Source organism: Portunus trituberculatus, chromosome 13 (genome assembly GCF_017591435.1).
Source record: "Portunus trituberculatus isolate SZX2019 chromosome 13, ASM1759143v1, whole genome shotgun sequence".
In the NCBI taxonomy this organism is placed as follows: domain Eukaryota; kingdom Metazoa; phylum Arthropoda; class Malacostraca; order Decapoda; family Portunidae; genus Portunus; species Portunus trituberculatus.
The window spans coordinates 10,650,849-10,672,458 of record NC_059267.1 but is presented as its reverse complement, the minus strand read 5'-3'; the positions used below and the strand labels follow the sequence as shown (position 1 = coordinate 10,672,458).

At 41.4% G+C, this 21,610-nt stretch overlaps 2 protein-coding genes and 1 long non-coding RNA gene across 14 annotated transcripts in view; 2 read left to right on the top strand and 1 right to left on the bottom strand.

Annotated features, from left to right (window-relative positions):
* LOC123503323 (extensin-like) overlaps positions 1-7,929 on the top strand; it is a 139,046-nt gene extending 131,117 nt beyond the window's left edge. For 3 of the 4 annotated variants that reach the window (XM_045253009.1, XM_045253011.1, XM_045253007.1), the window contains one exon: positions 6,084-7,929. In XM_045253009.1, the coding sequence (XP_045108944.1) occupies positions 6,086-7,552 (1,467 nt within the window). In that variant the 5' untranslated portion in view covers positions 6,084-6,085 and the 3' untranslated portion in view covers positions 7,553-7,929. Of the gene's footprint in view, positions 1-4,956; positions 5,003-6,083 lie in introns of all 4 variants that reach the window. The other variant, XM_045253008.1, reaches the window with a different exon arrangement.
* A 732-nt stretch (positions 7,930-8,661) lies between these two features.
* Positions 8,662-19,242, top strand: LOC123503325 (galectin-4-like). 9 transcript variants are annotated; one of them, XM_045253026.1, is made up of 8 exons: positions 8,662-8,780; positions 11,508-11,558; positions 11,777-11,865; positions 12,115-12,325; positions 12,685-13,011; positions 15,546-15,659; positions 16,134-16,310; positions 16,434-19,242. In XM_045253026.1, the coding sequence occupies exons 2-8, from the start codon at positions 11,535-11,537 to the stop codon at positions 16,566-16,568; spliced, it is 1,077 nt and encodes a 358-aa protein (XP_045108961.1). In that variant the 5' UTR covers positions 8,662-8,780; positions 11,508-11,534; the 3' UTR covers positions 16,569-19,242. The 9 variants fall into 9 exon arrangements, with proteins under 9 accessions (XP_045108961.1, XP_045108953.1, XP_045108962.1 ...); XM_045253018.1 differs by having other exon boundaries at positions 15,543-15,659; XM_045253019.1 differs by lacking the exon at positions 8,662-8,780 and adding an exon at positions 8,847-8,934 and having other exon boundaries at positions 15,543-15,659.
* LOC123503327 lies at positions 13,405-16,525 on the bottom strand. Its single transcript, XR_006674416.1, has 2 exons — positions 16,388-16,525; positions 13,405-15,653 (listed from the first exon to the last, which is right to left on the bottom strand). It is a non-coding gene; the product is annotated as an uncharacterized LOC123503327 (long non-coding RNA).
* Positions 19,243-21,610: the final 2,368 nt, after the last annotated feature.

Sequence of the window (21,610 nt, the reverse complement as noted above, 5' to 3'; positions counted from 1 at the left end):
GAGTTGACTTGCAGGAGACAGTGTAGATAAGAGATTAGAGACTACCTCGTTTGGCCCAGTGAGATGAGATCAGCAGTAGTAGTAGTACTAGTAGTAGTAGTAGTAGTAGTAGTAGTAGTAGTAGTAGTAGTAGTAGTAGTAAGAGTAGAGGTTATAGTTTTGTTGTTGATTTTGCTTTTGTTATTGCTGCTATTGTTTTGTTAGTATTGATAAATAGTAGTAGTAGTAGTAGTAGTAGTAGTAGTAGTAGTAGTCGTAGTAATAGTAGTAGTAGTAATAGTACAGGTTATAGTTTTGTTGTTATTGTTGTTTTTGCTTTTGTTATTGCTGCTTTTGTTTTGTTGGCATTGATATAATAGTAGTAGTAGTAGTAGTAGTAGTAGTAGTAGTAGTAGTAGTAGTAGTAGTTGTTGTTGTTGTTGTTGCTGTTATTGTTCGCTACAGCAGCAGCAGCAGCAGCAGCAGTACTAATAACACAACACATCACTTACAAATAGCGGAAAAATAACAACTAAATGGCATATTAATTACAATAATATAGTTCTGTGTCAGCTAGACCGTCTGGAGAGAGAGAGAGAGAGAGAGAGAGAGAGAGAGTAGGAGGAGCATTGATGGGGGTGAGAGTTCTGTGTGTTCTTGAGTCATGTTATTGTGTCACCTGTCCACCTGTTCACCTTGCAATGCTCTGGAGACGCCGATGAGAGGGGAAACGATCTGTGTGTGTGTGTGTGTGTGTGTGTGTGTGTGTGTGTGTGTGTGTGTGTGTGTGTGTGTGTGTGTGTGTGTGCTGTAGATTTAATTACGAAGGAGTGGTGGGCTGTTTCTTGTGGGACCACGCTCGTACAGTAATTGCTTTCTTTTTCTTTCTTTCCTATTTGTCTGTCTTTCCGTCGATAGGAGTGTTTTTCTAGTAGTCTCTCTCTCTCTCTCTCTCTCTCTCTCTCTCTCTCTCTCTCTCTCTCTCTCTCTCTCTCTCTCTCTCTCTCTCTCTCTCTCTATTTTTGCTTCCTTCTTCCTCCTACTCATCATTGCACTAATTAACACATTGTTTCTTGTTGTTGTTGTTGTTGTTGTTGTTGTTGTTGTTGTTGTTGTTGTTGTTGTTGTTGTTGTTGTTGTTGTTGTTGTTGTTGTTGTTGTTGTTGTTGTTGTTGTTGTTGTTGTTGTTGTTGTTGTTGTTGTTGTTGTTGTTCTTCTTCTTCTTCTTGTCCTTTCATTAAGATTATTCGTCAAGTTGTCATGTTTTTCCTTAGTAATAATGCAAAATACTTAGTAATATATCTTGAAGACCTCAATGAATTCCACTAAAACATAATAGAAATGTAGAATTCTTATCAAGCCATTACTAGAATCTCGGAAATTCTAGAAAAACCAGCAACTTTCATTGGAAGAGCTGAATTCTTGTTAAACTTTCACTAGAATAAAAAAAAAATCATGAGAAAATTCAAAACCTTCATAACAGCCTTTTTACATGCTATAACTATGAAATTTTTGTTAAGCTATCTCTAAAGCCATGAATACCCCATAGAAAGTCTAATACCTTTAATAAAACATCATTATAACACCAGAAATCTTGTTAGAATATCACTAGGTTCATAAAAACCCGCTGGCAAATCCCTCAGTAGCCGCCAGCAGAGCCTTTAATCTCTAAAAACTGTAGAAACCAGGTTAAAGTACCACTAGAATTATGAGTAGTAGCTTAGTAAATCCCTCAATAACCTTCAATGTAGCCTGTAGCCTTCTATAAGTTTAGAATTCACGTTGAAGTTTGTTTTTTTTTATGTCCCTTCCTATAGCGCCTGTAGGTAACTTGAAGAGTATAGGAAGCACTGTTAAGCTTCCAACCATTAGTGGCGCAGGCAATTTTCTTTATAGTGGTAGCCATATTAGGGCCCATATCTCCACCTAAGCGCATCTTTGGTGTAACCTGGGTATCATTGTAACATGTAGGTAACTAAACCACTCGACAAATGGCTAAGTTTCAAGGCCGTACTTGGTGGGATTCGAACCTACGCGTGGATATCTGCCCGATCCCACGCTCACCACCTTATCCACTATGGATTATAAAAAACCGCTTGATAAATCCTTCAATATTTTCCACTAGAGGCTTTTTAGGGGATTAGAACTTACGCGTGGACGTCTGCCCGATCCCACGCTCACCACCTTATCCACTATGACTTGGATCACGAACAACCGCTCTGCAAATCCTTCAATAACTTCCAGTAGAGGCTTTTTTTTTTTTTGGTCCTAGAAGTGTAATATTCTTGCTAAACAATCGCCAGCAAAGTCCCTCAATAACTTCCATTACAGTCGAGATAAAACACGTAATAGCTTGAGGATACCTTCCCGATCCTCACCTTCGCGTACCTTGCTGCTGCTGCGTCCTTGGAATTCGTTAATTACTTTCCCACCTGAGTAGCAAATGGCGGAGCAGGACCTGATAGTAAGCGATAATTGAATTGAGAGTGGTTGAAATAGCTTGGATGGTCTTTTTATTTCCATATATTTCCATTCGAGTGATGTTGCGGAGTTGTTGTTGTGTTTTCGTGTCTAATTCATCAGCGATTGTTTGTTTTGTTGTTTTCAAAGATTTTAGCATCTTATCTCGGGAATTACGAGGCTATGTTGTAAGTTGTTGGAGTGTCTAAGTGTGTTTCCATGATTCCAGTAAAAGTCTAAGAAGGATTTTACATTTTAATACTGGGTGTAAGTGGAGTTTCTTTATTATTATTATTATTTATACCATGTGGGCTTTTCACGGGAATTTCTGGGCTAAAGGGGATACTTTTTTGTAGTACCTCCTATCTCAAAGCCCACCCGCTAGGAAACCGTTGCCCCGAGTGAAAAAGCCCAACCTTCACTCGGACCGTGGACAGGACATCTTCATGATTTCAGCTACGGTTTAACAGAGATTGTATATTTAATTTTCTAATAGATTTTGGTGGAAATGAATGGGATTTTTAAGGATATTTTCATGAATCCAGTAATAGTCAATGAGGATTCTACCCTTATAATAGGTTTTAGTGGAAGTTATGGGTTTTTAAGTTGCCTTCTTTTATTCCGTGAAGTTAAGAAAATCGTAAAAAAAAAAAAAAAAAAATCTTAAGTGTCACATTATCAAATCTGAGTTCCTGCTTCAACCTCTTACAATACCACTCAGCGCCTTAATGTGTCGTCTATCCCACCACCTGTAAGAGTTAGTAAGGACAGTGGTACCCCAAAGATCAGTCCCGTCCGTACCCTGCCCACTTGGTAAGCCCCGGGGCAGTATTGGTAAGGCCTTTAATGATATGGTGATTCAAGGTTATGCGAAAGTCATCCCTCATCACTCTTTTTTTTCTTTTTATTAATACCATGTGGGGGAATTTCTGGGCTAAAGGGGATACTTTTTAGGGTACCTCCTATCTCAAAGCCCACCCGCTAGGAAACCGTTGCCCCGTGTGAGGAAGGAAGCCCAACCTACACTCGGACCGTGGACAGGATTCGAACCCGTGCGCTTGGAGACCCCTCAGACCCCAAAGCACGCATGGTTCCACTATACTACGGCAGCTCTGTGTATTATTGCCTTTCTGCCTCACTCACTCACTGCCTCACCTCGGCTTTTAAACAATCATTTTATTTATTTTTTCTTGATTTGCTTTTATTTTTTCTATTTATTTGTGTGTTTATTTTGTTGGGATTGATTTTGTTTATTTTTTTTCTATGGAGTGCATTTAGTTACGTATTTTTTTTTTTTTTGTTTGTTTCTCTTATTTTTTGCTCTCTCTTCTCTCTTTCTTCTTTCTCTCCCGTTATGATTTTCTTTTCAGTCTTTCTTTCCTTTGCTGTTGTTGTTGTTGTTGTTTTTTTTTTATTTATACCATGTGGGCTTTTCACGGGAATTTATGGGCTAAAGAGGATACTTTTGTGGTACCTCCTATCTCAAAGCCCACCCGCTAGGAAACCGTTGCCCCGAGTGAGGAAGCCCAACCTACACTCGGACCGTGGACAGGATTCGAACCCGTGCGCTTGGAGACCCTTCGGATCCCAAAGCACGCATGGTTCCACTGTACCACGGCGGCCGTTGTTGTTGTTGTTGTTGTTGTTGTTGTTGTTGTTGTTGTTGTTGTTGTTGTTGTTGTTGTTGTTGTTGTTGTTGTTGTTGTTCTTCTTCTTCTTCTTGTAATTCATATTCGTTTCTTTTTCTTTGTATTTTTCTCTTTTCTTTTTTTTTCTCTCTTCCTCCTCCTCCTCCTCCTCCTCCTCCTCCTCCTCGTACTTTGCTACGTAGTCTTGCTGAGGTCACAATCATAATGCATCTCTCTCTCTCTCTCTCTCTCTCTCTCTCTCTCTCTCTCTCTCTCTCCAGGATTACTGTGTATATCTTTTAATTAACCAGGTTTGCGTGAGGTTGGACGATAAAGTCACAGCTGACACTAATAACACTCACACGTGTTGCCACATTCCTCCCACGGCTATCAGGCCCACGCTAAGCTGTCCTCAACATTATGATAAACCTCTTACGTCATACACACACACACACACACACACACACACACACACACACACACACACACACACACACACACACACACAGTCAAAACACGAGGGATTAGTAGAAGGGAGAGAGTGAGGGAGGACTGTCTTGCATCACACACACAAACAAAACAGAAGATTGAGAGCGGTATTGTTCCTCCTTTAGGTTGTAGTGTGTGTGTGTGTGTGTGTGTGTGTGTGTGTGTAAGAGAGATGCTAATCGAAGGCAATATAAAAAAATAAGCCTGATGATGTGCCTATCTAAAAAGAGGACAAAAAAAGGAGGGGGTGGGATCAGTGTCTTGAAACATTCCTTTTGAAAGTGTCCAAGTCATTGAAGGAGGAAGTACAGAAGCAGACACGGAATTCTTGAAACTTTTTTGTATTAGTCAAAGCCGCGACTTCTCAATGACTGGATTTTTTTCTTTCTTTTCTTTTTAGATATGTCCGCGTCCTATCTTGACAATTACTAACAGACTATAAACACGTAAGTAACTAAGAGAAGCTGCAAGAAGCCACTAGTCCTACACGTGACAGTCTCTCTATCAAATCTTGTCTTTCCATTTCCTCTTGTCATCCTCTCCGTAAATGTGTGTAATCTTCTTAACCACTTCAATACTGGAGCACATTTTTTACCTTGAGATTTGTGTACAACTGGACCATTCTGTTGATATTAGGAAGTGTCTATGGAGGTCAGAAGATCAATGGGCAAAGTCTTCACTATCTTAATCCCCCACATAAGTTTCTGAAGCTGTATAAAATCACCAAATAGTAAGCAGAATGAATATGGAAACGCGTCACGGTACTGAAGAGGTTAGGTTCCTTCATGACTCGACATTAATAACCTGATCACTAATTATGCTCCATTTATCAACCACTTTATTCGATAACTAATTTTTTTCTATTTATCTTTCATATCTAACTTTATCGAGCTCTAATTGAAGTTAGTGATGCTTTTCAAGGTTGTTTTGATTATCATGAGAACTAATTTTTCATCCTGCATAGTCAGTGAAAAAAAAATCCAGAATCCAACCAGTCATTTCTGTGGCCTTTGAAAGTAATTTTGATGATACCCTGAAGTGTCTCAGAATTCTCCTCAGAACACGAAACATAAACCGATGAACTGGTGTCAGAATCTCTAGGTTAGGTTAGAGTCACAAAATAAGCACTATAGTCGTTTACTTGGAGGGGCCAGTGATACTTCCCTCATGGCCTTGCGTGTTTGAAGACGAAAAAATACCAAACTGATAGGAAGTTGTGAGAGACGAATGGACTTACACTTGGCTACTTATATGTTAATTGCCTTACCTTTCTCTACCTTGCACTTAGACTTTGGAACATATGAACATTAGGGAAAGGCAAGAGGTCATCAGGCTTACACATGGCAGTCCTTGTAGAAAAGAAAACAGACAAATGAATGAGTAAAATAAGTAGATAATAATAATAATAGTATAATAATAGTAATAAAGAATAGAAATGATAAGAAAAAGAGCTTATCTGCTTATATCCACCAATAATTCATATATTTGTGCTATTTTGAAGCCTCCTGACACGCCCCGCCCCCGCAGGTATGAGTGTGCCCATGCCGGCCTACGCAAGGTCCACCCATCCCACAGTGGACGAATTTGAGGATGACATGGACGCTGTGGCCCTTGATCTCAGCCAGTTTGAGCTCCGAGCCCCACCTCGCCGCAGCAGCCGCCACTGGTCCCCGTCCCCGTCCCCCTCACCCCCGCCCCTGCCGTCTTCTCAGGGGGGAAAGCGCCAGCCACTCCCTATGAACTGGCTACTGAGACCCGAAGGAGCCCCCAATGGTCAGCCTCCTCCTCCTCCTTCCCAGGCGTACTCCTCGGCGATGGAAAGGCAGTTTACAAGAGAGAGTTTTGCCGCCCCACCCAGTGACTACCCTGCTCCTCCCCCTACGAATTTCCACCCTCATCCACAGAGAGGGTACTCCCTACCCCCACCAAGAAACTACTCCCCACCGCCACCCAGTGACTACTTTCCTCATCCCCAAAGAGGGTATTCTCCTTCCCCGCCTGATGACTACCCTCCCTCTGTGCATGACTACCCTCCCCACCCTAATGACTACCCTCCCCACCCGAATGGCTACCCTCCTCACCCCAATGGCTACCCTCCCCACCCAAACGACTACCCTCCACACCCAAATGACTATCCTCTCCACCCTAATGACTACCCTCCCCACCCCAATGGCTACCCTCCCCACCCCAATGACTACCCTCCCCACCCAGATGAGTACCCAGCCCCCCAGAGAGGCCACCTGGCACCCCCACCAAGAGGTTACGCCGATCACTTACCAAACGACTACTACCCCGCCCTAAATGACTACCCTCCCCCTCTAGGCGACTACCCCCCACAGACCTGGAGCTACACCGCGGCTCCCCCATGGAGTACCCCCGTCAAGCTCCTCCCCCGCCGAGAGGTTACTTCCAAACACTCCCCGCCCACAGAGGCCACCCTTCCCAGTACAGGGACTACTCTCCGCCGCCACCACCCGCAGCGTCTGTACGAGGGCGTTCTCCCCCTAGACTTGAGTACTCCCCACCCCCGAGACGCAGAGGACGCTCCCAGCCTGGCTCCCCGCCTCCCCAGCGCCGAGGGATCTCTCCTCAGCCGCGAAGGAACACTGGCTACTCCAGACACTCCCTCCTCCGCCCTCCCGCACTCGCTCATCTCAAAGAAGATCGACTTCAAAATCTCGACATCATTCCCCCTCCCCCCCACGCCCCTCCCGCACCAGATCCTCTCAAAGAAGATCCCCAGAGCCACGCCGCCCTTCCCCCTCCCCCCAACGCCCCTCCCGCACCAGATCCTCTCAAAGAAGATCTCCAGAGCCACGCCGCCCTTCCCCCTCTCCCCAACGCCCCTCCCGCACCAGGTCCTCTCGCAGAAGATCTTCCCCACAGCCTCGCCGCTCCTCTCCCTCACCGGAGCCCAAAAAGTCCCCGCAGAAGAAACCCGGGATTCTGAAGAACAGCAGCACAAGGGGCAGCGAGGCAAGCAGGGGCACGAATAACAATCGCACCAAGAGAACCTCCATTCAGACGAAGCAGAAGAGACCGTACGTGCCTCCGCCGGATTATGACACAGATCCAAAGGTCGCCTATCTCCCCTCACCTGACTACTGACGGAGGCCCAGCGGAAGCTCCTACTAAATTCTTGAGGAGTGAAAAACTGTGGAATTTTTTTTGTGAACTGTGATTTTTGTTGTGTATATGGGGAAGAAAAGTGAAGGGAGAGTGTGAAGGCTGGTGTGGTGTTGTGCCTCGGTGTTGATACTAATCTAGCCTTGACAGGAGAGGGAGTGTTGGGAATCACGTGACAATCTTGAAAAATGCCCAGAGTTATGCTTATCTGTTGATTATAAAGGTGTGAATAGAATAGATCGTGGTCTTTCAGATGCTTTCATTATCCTCCTCCTCCTCCTCCTCCTCCTCCTCCTCCTCCTCCTCCTCCTCCTCTTCCTCTTCCTCGTCGTCTTCTTTTTTTCTTTTCTATCTTTATTTCTCTTTCTTTTAGCCAAATATCAAGCAGTATAGCCATGCAAGCACATATGTATATTTAACGTATAAGATATTCCACAGACGATGTTTGTAATGTATAAGAATATTTTATCACCTCAAAACTCTTTAAATGACGTGGTCCTTTTCTCTCAAACACGTGCGTTCCAAGTTGTAGCTCTGTTTACACTATCACGGGACTTAAACCCATATTGTGAAACACTTCTCAGGGCTGGTCTCATCTCTATTTCCAAAAGCCTCTAGTTTCAGTCACACTAGTTTTTAAGAAGTATTTTCATGGTTCTTGTAACAGACTGGCAAGATTTCTACATGATTGACTGAAGTACTTTCGCGAACCACGCTCGTCATATCTGCCCTTTGAGAATAGTCGTGGTTTTTAGCATCTTACCTATTTACTGCACGTCCCTTGTTTTTGTCAATGGCACGCTGTCTCTCGCTCTCTGCTTCTTAAAGGGTCATATCCTGCTACTACTACTACTACTACTACTACTACTACTACTACTACTACTACTACTACTACTACTACTACTGCTACTGCTACTGCTACTACTACTACTACTACTCTCTCTCTCTCTCTCTCTCTCTCTCTCTCTCATCCGGGGATTTAAAAATGGCGCCATCACGGATGTAAACAAAACACTGCTGCATTTAAACCCCTCCCTTCCTGAGTATCCCTGTGCCTTCTGCAGCTCCAAGGACACGGCCACGCTGCTGATACCGCACGTGAGGACCCCAGGGCAGAGCAGGGGGGGCAAGGGCAGGGTAGGACAGGCCGGCAGGGATGTGGAAGGGGACAGTGAGGGTGAGAACGGGCAGGGAAGTTGTAACATAGCACGAGATTTTTACTGCAGTCAGAAAGGAGGTCAGGGAGTACACGGTTGGTAGATTCGTGCTTATTTGCCTCCCTGTGTCTCTTATTTCTGTGTTATTTGTGCTGTGTGTGTCCCCGAGTATTGGGGAGGGACTGTATTGGTTTTGAGGTGAGAGGTGAGTGAGTAAGTAGTAATTGGTGAGAGTTTGAGGTATGAGTCACCCTTCTTCCTCCAGCGTCCCCTTTCGTGATACCCCACAGACACGCACGTAGTTGGTTGGGTAAGTGTTTTGTGTGTGGGCATGAGGCTGGCTGGTGCTGCAAGTTGTGTGAATTAAATAAAGACATGTGTGGGGTTAGTTTTGTCCAGTAACCGTGCAGGCCTGTTATCTTATGAGCCAAAGTTAGTGTGGTTGTTCACACGTCTGGCTTGGAAGGCATTATAGTGCATTTTTATTGATTCATCTAAATTGAGAAGTATTTACTGTTAATAATTTGAGGTGCCAAAGATTACATTTTAATTATTTATGTGCCAAAGAATTAATGTAATATAAATTATTTATTGGAGTTAATAGATAGTGTTATTTTGAGGCTTTGAGCAAGTGAAACACACACACACTGAAGGCACTAGTCTAAGCATTAAGTATTGTCTAGTTTTTGTTTTTTAAGGTGAGCCACTGACTCAAGGTGAGAAGCAAAAGGTTCACTGCGAGTTTAGTTACAGGGTATAGTTGTAACATATGGCCCACATAGAATAATGACTCACTCGGCAGGAAATATGCTTACGTGTTCCTCAGTTCTTACTTCAGAGCCACATGGGGTAATCACATCATGTTATCTTCAGTGTGAGTGGATTAGTTATCTCTTTTACCCACCACACTCCACTCTGATAAGGCTGAGGTGTTAGCCAAGCCTTATTTCCTCCTTCATGGTGTGCACTTAAACACCATGCTTGTCTCCATTGGCTCTGCACAAGATACACAACCCAATCCTTCATTCTGCCTTGCCTTTAACTAACACTGTTCCCAAGGGTCTGGCTTACCTGCAGACTTGAGTTACCCTAGTCTTTTCCAGGCAGCCTCCTCTCTTTGTCAGACCACATTGACAGGTTAGGCAGCCAGGTGAGTGCAGTGGGTCTGGTTAACACTGAGTAAGGAAGCATGGTGAACTCCGCATTATTTGGTGGTGTTGTGCTGCTGTCAATCAGTAATAGATTCCCTCGTCAAAATTGCAAGTCAAGAATGATGGTCACTTAAGTATATTAGAAACGCCTAATTTTTTTCCTTGTCGCAGCTCTGTAAGAGAGTTGAGATGAGGGAAGTAGCCTTGTGGCAGTCCAGGGTAGGTGAAGCCTCTCTGATGAGAACAGTGGCTCACTTACTCTTTTACACAAGGCCCCTCTTTGCTGCAGACAGACCCACATGTCCCACGGCCACCATTACTTTGCTGCATTTATGTAAAACTGTATATTTTTACAGTTTATGTATATCTTAGTACTGTTTAAAAAAAAATGTAGATCTTTGCTTTGATTAGAACAAATGAAGCAAATGATACACCTACCACAGGTGGCCCTTCAGTCTGGTGCAGAGTGGGGGCTGGACCACAGTGAACACACATGTGCTCTCTTGCTCACACCAACCCAGCCTCTCGAAGGTGTCTAGATATTTAAATACATGTTTAATTATGTTATTCATCTTTGGCATTCATCTGAAGATCACAGAAACTCACCATGAGTGATTTCACTAAGAATAGGAAGATAAGAACTAATTAACAGTGATCAGGGGTGAGTAATGTTTTTCTCTCAGACACTTCTCTGGGGCAAGACCAAAGGAAAAATAGAACATGAATTTGCACAGTTCATATAACTAGATCAAACAGAATTTAAAACATGATATATGAAATTTGGAAATGTCCATAGATTCTCATAGTACTTGAAGGAAAAGTTGACTGCATGAATTACAGTATGTGCTTTCAAGAAATTATCCCAGTGAGGTGAATGTTGCTGTGTTGCTTGGTGTAAGGGCAGGTAGTCATTCTAGGAGTAATTTAATTATAAACTTTTAAACAATAATTTTATGGGAGATGGCTTAGCATACCATTCTCCTCCTAGCATCTGTATTTCTGATTTCCTACAACTTGTCTATTTTTAAGAGGGAGGTATTGAGGCATATGCTCCCTAACTTTCACTGACGTTTTTCCTTTTTTTTTTTTATCCTTTTTTTTTCTTCCCCCCCTTGGCTGGCCCTCTTTCCTACATAAAAAATAATAAATAAAAAAAAAAAACACACCTTTACAGGCCACCCTGTGTTTGGAGACCACTGAGCTTGGAGACTAACATTTAACAAGAATGGATTTTTAAAATTCCCCTTAACAATAGTGTAACCTGAATGGGATTCAGAATGATTTTGAGACTTGGAGGGCAACAAAAGGCAGCACTGCCACAGTCAATGATTCACAATATGAGGATCATTCTGAATGCATCAAATAACATGTGAAAACATGCTTTTGAACACGACTCCATTATTGGTTGAAATAGTAGATTGCAAGTTAGGTTGAGTAGACCAGAGCTTTTTATCAGCTTAGGCAGATGGTCACAAGCTTATATAAAATAATAATAAAGATATATGTATTCTTTCCAGACCTGAACTACAACTGATTGAATTAAGATGGGACAGCCAGTATATAATCCAGTAAGTTAAAGGTCAAGCTACATTATTATTTCAGGGAAACAAGTAGTTGTATATGAAACTTACTCAATCTGTGACACTTGAAAAAATTTGAGTGTATCATTGCATTGTGAGGTGCTTCAACTTTGTCTTTAGATATCTGATGTAATGTTTGAGATAAGCCTGTGGAGGGCTTCAATTTGCAAAATGTGATAAAAGGATGTTAACCCTTCCACCCCCAGGGTCAGCCATGCATGATCCCCATCGCTGGAGGTTTTGCTCCCGGCAAGATCCTCCACGTGACGGGCACCTTCACTCCCGCTGCTAACAGGTGAGGGCTGTCCTATCAAGGGAGTATATATTCAAAAGAGTCTGGTTAATGTTTAAGGAAAAACTGTTATACTTAACAAAAAATTTCTGTGTTGTTTATAATACAGTAAGGAAATGTGTGTGTTTGTGTGTGTGTGTGTGTGTGTGTGTGTGTGTGTGTGTGTGTGTGTGTGTGTGTGTGAAATAATTTTTTCTTTACACTCAAAGGAAAATAATAATTTTTTTTTTTTTTTTTTTTTTTTTTTTTTAGCTTTGTTATGAAACTTCAGTCAGGACAAGTTGGGGACCCAACTGATGAGATTGGCTTGTGTATCTACGGACGGGTGGCTGAGGGTGTGATTGGTCGCAATGCCTTCACCCGGGCCGCTGGCTGGGGGCAGGAGGAGGCCACCAGTTCTCCTGCCTTTGCTCGTGGCCAGAACTTTGACATCACGATCCTGTGTGACCCAGCACAGTTCAAGGTGATTCATCTAAACTGTCTTGTCATTGTTTTGTCTTTTCCCATTGGTCTTGTTTGATGGAGTTTAGATAGTTATGAATTATTCGTGATTAATGCATGATAAGAGTGCCCTATTCTAAACCCTAACATAATGCAAGTAGATTTGATTTGATATAAAAAAAGTTTTTCTGCTTCATTCTTTGATAATAATTTTGAGAATGATGATAGTAATAATAATGATAACTGGTATATTTCATGATTAGGCATATCCTATATTGTGGGACTACATACTTACTAATTACACTGTATGCAACAACTACTATATTGTAGGCCATGTCATTGGTCATAGAGCATCAAACAGGCCTTTTGTTATGTCTCCAGATTGCCCTCAACCAGAACCACTTTGCTGAGTTCAACCACCGCGCCAACCCTGCCAGCCTCACCTTCCTCAACATCTCCAGCACTAGCCAAGATGTCACTGTTGCCTGCGTTTGGGTTGAAGATGGGCCAGGGGCACCTCAGCCACAACCAGGCTTTGCCCAGCCCCCTGTCTCTGGCTTTGAACCCCCACCACCATACTCTGGAGGTCCTGGATTTGCCCCACAATACTCCAGTCCCCAAATGTACCAGCAGGCTGTCCCGAACTACCAGCAGCCAATCCCACCACAGCCGTACATGCCACCCGGAGCCCCGCCGCCGCAGTATGGTGTAGGTCCAAGGTTCTAGCAGGCCTTGTCTTGCCTCTTAAACCATCTTTTCTTATCCTCAGTGAAGAGTATTTTGTTTTGCTCAGTTAACCAAGAGTATTCACATGTTGCTTTCCTCAGTAGATCAATACCAACTCAAAACCAATTACTTTGTACACTTGCTAAGATTTATAAGTTGATTTTTGACAATATTTAATCATCTCAGGTTCAACTACCACTAATCTCTGTCTTAAGAAGTATACTGTTTGTATATACACATAGATATATTATGAATATAGACATATTCAGCTATTGTTTGTATTACCTCAATTACTGTATTACTGGGCATTTTGCACTGTGATCACGGAAAGTTCTTTTCGTGTTGTTTGTTCACACACACACACACACACACACACACACACACACACACACACACACACACACACACACACACACACACACACACACACACACACACACACACACACACACACACACACACACACACACACACACACACACACACACACACACCAGTATTAGTCAGAATATTCGTATCGTAGTTAGTAAAACCTGATAGTGGTTAAGCACGACATTTGAGGTGCCAAGTGCTTCATCAGTGAATATTGGATTTTCCATGTCACGGTACTGTACAACCTTTCACATACCTGCATATAACAAATTGTTCATGTGAGAAGCAGATTAATGGACATTACTGACAGAAACACTGTGCTCCTTCTAGTCAAAACTGTGTTGGAGGACACACACTTCCCTCGCTCAGCTTTTTTCTCATATTAGTTTATTTCTTTTGCTTGTATCTTTTATCTGTGAGTAATTTTCACAAAATATTTTATTCTAAATATTTTACTGAAAACATTATATCTTCACTCATTTGAGATTGATCATCCAATGATGTATTCGTTTTGTTTCTTTGCTAATGCAATGAAAAAACTTGATAACAGCATTTAATGGTGATGATACTGCTAGGTCACCACTGATGCAGCTGAGGTTCCATTAATAGCTCATGTTAAACATGATTCATGCTAGTTTTAATGAAATCGGTGGCAGAAAACGACAGGTTCTGATCCAATTAAGACAGGTCCTCCCAAAAATTAGAATTAAATATTTCCATACACTGCAACACAGGAAGAATTTCATATTTGTATAGCTGAAGGTAACAAGTATGTAGGAGTCCAATAAACATCAACAGGTTAGTGAATAAAGTCTGCTACAACCATCAGAGAGTTGAGTAGAGGCATTGTTTACACACACACACACATGGCTGATGAGCACTTACTGTTCACATCACCTCACAACCATCCAACCTTCATACCTTTCTCAGGTGGTGATCACACACTCATTGTCATTTGGTTGCAAAGCTGAGGCCTTCATCATGTAAATGATAAACTATAGTTTTTTTATAATAGTGCAAGCTCAGTATCCTTGCAGCAGGTGGCTACAAATGAGGATTGCTCCATTGCCAAATAAACAAGCTCAGGCCAGTTACTGCATCCATCACTGCAAATGTCAAGGAGAGTAGCAGCCCTTTCTCTTTCCCTGCATCAAGAGTTATCCTTGTTGGCATTATATGGCTTGCTGTGGCCCCGTCCTGTGTTAGGCTTTTGAGTCTCTTGTGTTACAGTGTGACTTGAGGCAAAGTGACTCTTGTGTTAGACCTGCTACACACCAGCATGTTGCTTGGTAGCGGTGACCTGGCTGTATGTTCACTTTTTGTACTAATGTACATAAGAAAGAGAGAAATAATAGAAGAATAGGAAGGATGGAGTCTCATGTTTTTATCCAAGTTATGATTTAGTGTGTTAGATTGGAGTTGAAAAAGGAGAGGGAAGGAAGCTGTGAGTTGTAGATGGTGGTCTGTTATTAGAAGGCCCAAGGCAGCAAAAAACTGCAGATGTATCTCCTCTTTACTTATATGAAAATGTAAAACTTTGAATCAGTATTCATTTTGTCAGATAATGGTGATCTGTTATGGTCTTTGGTACTTGGTCACATTATATATAACCAGTGGTGTTTTCACTTTGATGCAGATAATATGGTTATCCTTTGAATCCATTAAATGGTTGCCATTCATTACTGCATCCATTTATCAGAAATCTTGAAATAGCAATGCATGTAATATGCATTGTTAGGCACATTTTACAGAAGTAAAGTAAAGCTACTGTCATACACATGCTGATGGGCTGATGGGTTCTTCAAGGTGCCTCTTTGACAAAGTAAATATTGTGATCAGTTGAAAATTTATATTATTCCAAAATTTTTAAATTTGTAGCATTTTTTAAAGGTGAATGTTTTATCTTTTGTTACACTTGGTGCCTCATTGCAGCATTGCATTGCAGCTGCAGAACAGTAGCTATTCTAGCAGGTATTAATACAGAGACACACACATACAGAGACACACTAAAAATAAGCTGTAAAACATAATACTCATATGGTACCAAGATATAAGAAAAAAAACAGTGTATAGATCATTATTAAAGAATTTATTAACATCATTCCTGAGATTTTAATTCACCACCATGTCTGGAATTGCAGCAGGCGGCTCCCCATAACCAATCCAGCAGCGGCATGGGAGGGAAAGGCCTGCTGGGGATGGTGGCAGGAGCAGGGACAGCAGTGGCAGGGGCCTTGGGGGCATCACACCTGCTGGGGGTGAGATGAGCACTCTTGTTACTCTTGTTGTCAGGGGATAGGAGTGTGCTGGGATGAACAGGAGATGGAGTTCTAAGATATAAGTAGTTTTGTGCTTTGCCTTTTTCATGGACTTAGTAGTGACTCATGCTTTTGTTTTGCCATTTAAACTTCAGTTCAGAAGGAAGAAGGATATTTGAGTTGTCTGCCAGAGAAAAGAATGATCAGCAGTGAAGCTCACCAGCAAAGTTTGATTGAATGACAGGGCATGAGACTGACAGAAGCAGTGATAGACAGCTGCATGAATGTGCCACACACCCACAATGTTACACACACCTTATCATTTGTTATAACATTAAAAGTACCAACAGAGTGAGGAGTGCAGGAATCTATATTTATTTATTAATTTTTTTTCTTTACTTATGTCTTTATTTCTTTATTTATCTTTTATTTTTCCTTGTGTGTGTGAGAGAGATTGAATGTTTTCTCTTGCAGAAAAAGTCCCACAGTCATTCAGGCTACCCTGGAATGGGGGGCCATCACAGCAGGGGGGGCTACCCTGGCATGGGAGGTTACCCTGGTCATCATAAAGGGGGAGGAGGCATGCTGAACAAAGTGATGGGTCTTGCAGGGCCAGCAGCTGGTGCTGCCATGCTGGCCAAAGGAAAACCAGTGAGTAACACCAGTGTGGCAAAGACACAAACTGTCATTACCTCAGTGTAGCCTCTCAGTGTGTACTGTGTACTTACTACCAACTCCATGAGTGAGTGGTGTCATCACAGTCCTCCATTACAGAGCAAGGCCATGAAGTACGGGGTGCCGCTGGCTGCCATGGGTGCCGGGGGCTATGTGATGCATAAGGGCCTGAGACATGGCTTCCATGGTGGCCACAGCTCCAGCTCAGGGTCTGGCTCCAGTGAAGAGGAGTGAATACCTGCATAGGTTGCTGCTGTGAAAGGGTAACATGCTACCTCCAGCAGACACTGCCCAGGTAATGAGTTAGAGTTGTAGAAATGTAGTAATAATAACAATAATGATAATAACTTTTATAATAATGTGTTCATAGATAATATATACAGTATACATACATATTTATATACATATGCATATATATATATATATATATATATATATATATATATATATATATATATATATATATATATATATATATATATATTCTTATCATAATGTGTCCACATAAGCTGCAAGCCTTTTTGGTGTGATGCACATTAGAGGGGTTGGTGGTGATGGTTTTGCGGGACTCTTGGTGCTAGTGTCTGGTGTGACCTACTTAATATGTGTGTGTGTGTGTGTGTGTGTACAGAACAAATGTATTGTATGACCAAAGTATCCAAAGCAGGTTCTTATTTGGAATCAGGAAACAAGTTTGGTGGGTCCCTAGCATAGTCCAGTAAGAGATGTATGTATTAGGTTCAAATGTAATGGAATATTTTGTGAATGCAGTATATATAACTTATTTATGTGATAGAGCCATACAGGATGTGATCACCCAGCTCCAGGTGGTGCATGGCTGGGTGAGGCAAACACACCTCATGTCACTTGTTTCTCTAAGTACAGTACGTACTGTGTACTGCACCACACACGGCCTGGTGGACACAGGCTGGAAGCATTATGCAGCAGTGGTAACAGTGGTAAGCTCTGGAACTCTCTGCATGCTTCTGTGTTTCTTCTTTCCTCTGATTTTAACTCTTTTAGACTGGAGGTTTCAAGACATTTATCCTCTAATTTTGGATGGTTCTTTTTTACCTTTCTTTTGGGACTGGCACCTTAGTATGCCTTCTCTCTCTCTCTCTCTCTCTCTCTCTCTCTCTCTCTCTCTCTCTCTCTCTCTCTCTCTCTCTCTCTCTCTCTCTCTCTCTCTCTTTGCCAGTTCCCCTCTTAAAAAAAAAAAAACAGCTAAGAGCCTGAAATGGTTAGTTGTCATCTATGGCATCGATGGCATGACATAAGTTCTGGTTTACCTGAACACCTGTGAGACGTGCTGTGTGTGGTGATGCTGCAGGCACAGTAATGTAGTAATTGTGGGCTGAAGCAATAATTAGTGTGAAAGTCGATGGATTTGTGCCAGATATTGAGTTACCTGTGGTATGGTTACTATTGTTGCAGTATTTCCCTGCTGTCCTTTTATGATGCAGTCTGCTGCTGTGCTATAGAATCCTACCATGGCCATTACTCTGAAAACACTAGCTATGCATTGACCTGTTGAAAGTTGACATGACAGTATGGTGTGACTATATTCAACAAAAGCTTTTCAATTTACCAACTCACTTCTTTTAACTGGCCGTCTTAAAATCTCTTGCATTGTGTTACTGTGTTGCATCTTTTCTTATCTTTATCCTTTATTTCCATAGCTGCAACTGTTGTAATTTGGCCAACAGCATGCCACCCTTCCCTTGCTGCTCCACAAGACTTCCTGTTTACTGTCCACTTTAATAATTCATCTTCATTCTTTCATCCCTTTCTTTGCTAAACTCTAGAACTCTGTACCTGTTTCTGTTCTTTGTGTGACTAGAACATATTAAGAGAAGAATATTTAGACACTTTCAGAAATAAACGGACTAATTGATTTTAAACTCTATGAATTAACTTTTTGAGAGAGGCAGTTGAGTTCTTTTCTTTCCTTTCTTTTCTTTTGTTTGTCTTCTCAGCCAGCTTCCTCTACATAAAAGAAGAAAAGGAAAAAAGTAGGCTGTCACCACTTAGCTTCTCAGCATGTAAAGTTTCATGTAGTTTGGCCAATTCACACCTGCATGGGTAGACTTTGCAAGATTATTTCTCCACAAAACATTTAGTTTGTCATTATACATATGTGTACATGTATAATGAAAAAACTTTTGTTCTTTGAATGTTATGGAGTGTTGCAGATAATTGTTGTTTGTAATGACTCATGTCTTTCTCAACTTGATGTGAAGTGACTCATAGAACATGCCTTAAGTTGTGACTTGTCATGCACCTCCCCATCCCTCACCCTCACTCGTATACACCTGTCTTTTTATGATTTTATACAAGTTCTTGTACAACCTAACCATATTTAAGGTAACTATTATATGTTCTATTATGTTTGGCATAGTTCAAAAGGTTTTCTTGATTCTGGCTTGAAATTTGGCATATCGTCATCTTCATAAAAAAATTGTTTGTCATTTTTTCAGCTTTTTTGGGAGATTTAAAAACATTTTCATTTTCTTAGCTTTGAAATCAAGCATATTAATGTATATGGTGAATTTCAGATCACTCATACCCAACAAATAATTTAGGCAAGTGTGTCAGTAGGTACACTGCATCACGAAGAATTGGCTTAGGGGAAAATCCAGAAATTGCCAAAAAAATACTTAAGCACTTATTTTATGAAGGTGATGACATGACAACTTGTTGTAGTTTAGTTACGTCACATGTTTGAAATTATGGCTTGAATTTAGATTTCACATTATGGCCAAGAACCTACACTAGAATCCCAGACATGCCTAGTTCAGGGAGGCAGTGTGTAAGTTTTGAGCACAAGCAGTCAGTTGTAGGCTGGTCACAGCTTGCCTCCCAAGCATGCTCAAGCACAAGCACAGATAAGAATAAACCTGAGAATTTCCATGCAGCTTTTTTCTCTCCATGAACTACTTGGTCTCCTGAGTGATGCAGAAGGAAGCCAAGTAGACGGAACCAGTGGGCGTAACAGGAAAAAAGGTTCACCTATTTCCTTTGTGTACATCTCCAGTCTCAGGAGAGTCAAGGCTGGCCTGAAACCATTCATATCTCAGTGGTTACTCATGGTGTGGCTGGCAAAGCATTGGACTCACACTGCTATCAACATTCCAACACAACCTTGATCCTCGATGAAAACTTCTCAAGGCAAATTTATCCTGCCTTCTCAGTGTTTCTGTGAAGCTCCAGAATTAAGGCATCACACAAAATTTCTATCATTATTATTATAGCATGGGAAACCACCATGCCACCACCATTGTGTACATTTAGGGGTGATGGGTACTCAGTCACACAGGCTTGAATCTTAGCCATGGTCGGAAGTCAGAAAAGGCATCCACTGATAGTAATGATTCCCAAATACTAAAAACCAAAGTCCTCCATTAAGTTGCATGTTCACTGAGTGAATACATTTTATTCAATTCATAATGAATCATTTCATTCATTCTGAGTCAGCACCGTTCCCACTGACTGATTCAAATAGTCAGAATCAACAAGCAGTTGTGTCTTGGCTGCCTTTGATGAGTATGGGTGTACTCTCATTTGAATATATGAGTACATCAGTGTTGCTGTGGCTGAGGCAGTGTAGTCAGAGGCCTCAAACAAGAGTATGGGTGCATCAACTTGATACCAGGAGGTCTGAATTTGGTAGCTTTGGACATTTATTTCCAAATGCAGTAAACAATTCAGAGTTTTTTCCTTTTTATTATTTCTCTAGTATCAACAGAGAACAATTCTAAATGCTTGTTGAGTTGAGTGCATCCTGCTCTCAGTACAAAGGATCACAAGAATCCTGTGTAAGATATTTCTCTGCTGCTAAAGTCATCAGATCATCTGAAAGCATGATGCTCACTCATCAGTAGAATCATTGATTCTGAATTGTCATGAATTAGTTTGATTTGAATTGACTCAGTATACATACATTGAAATTAGTGTGGGGAATCAAGGTGAATCATGAATTGTGTTGATTCTCCATTGATAAATATTTCACTTCATCACTAATACACACAAAGCTGGTTGGCACTTTAAGTGTAACATAACATATAACATAACATAACATAAATAATAGGATAACAAAGAGCCACCAGGGCCCATCTAGGTTATCCTGTATCAGTCGCACAGCGACCTCGTCATCAGTACTTAAAGATACACTTGCAAGTACACAATACATTATATACTAATTCTAAATATTTGGCCCATTAACAGGGCTAAGTCCTGCAGTGAATTCCTCTACAATCTGTGATCCCCATACATGGGGATCATGTCTTGTTTAACTATAGTAAATTTCTTATAAAAACTATCATGCAGCTTACTTAATTATAAATCTAATAAATTTAAGTGCTTATCTAATCTGTTTTTAAACATTGTCAAACTAGTGCTATTTACAACCCTCTCTGGCAATGCATTCCAGAAGTCTACCACCCTATGACTAAAGAAATATTTTCTTATATCTAACCTGCAGCCTTGCTTTCTAATCTTCCTGCCATGATTTCTAGTCCTACTTCCCTCCTCTAAGGTAAAGAAAGATCTCACATCTATGTAGTTTGTATCTGAGAACATTTTAAATAACTCTATCATATCCCTCTTATACATCTCCTCTCAAATGAAAACATGTTTAATTCCTTTAATCTATCTCTATACTCCAGGCGCTTTAATGCTGGTATCATCCTAGTTGCTCTTCTCTGAACTGCTTCTAACATGTTGATATCCTGCCTATAATGGGGTGACCAGGCCTGTATGCAATACTCTAAATGGGGCCTAACATAGGAATTATATAAGCTACGCACCACTTCCTTACTTTTATAACTAACATTTCTATTTATAAAACCCAGGATCCTATTTGCCCTATTTCTTGCTTCTAAACATTGCTTTGAAAATTTCATAGTCCTGTCTATCACTACTCCTAAATCCTTTCCTTCCTCTACTGCCTCTAGCCAACATCCCTCCATCTCATAGCTAAAGTTTGTGTTGTCTTTACCTAAATGCATAACCTGACACTTTTAGAATTAAACTCCATCTGCCACCTGTCTGCCCATGCTATCAGCCTGTCCAGGTCTCGTTGTATTCTGTAATTGTCCTTTTCACCCTGTACTGCACATGCTATCTTAGTATCATCTGCAAACTTTGATACTTTGCTACTAATTCCTATATCTAAATCGTTAATGTACACCAAGAAAAGAAGAGGTCCTAGCACTGATCCTTGGGGTACCCACTAACCACTTCCTTCCACTCAGACATTGCCCCATTTAATACTACTC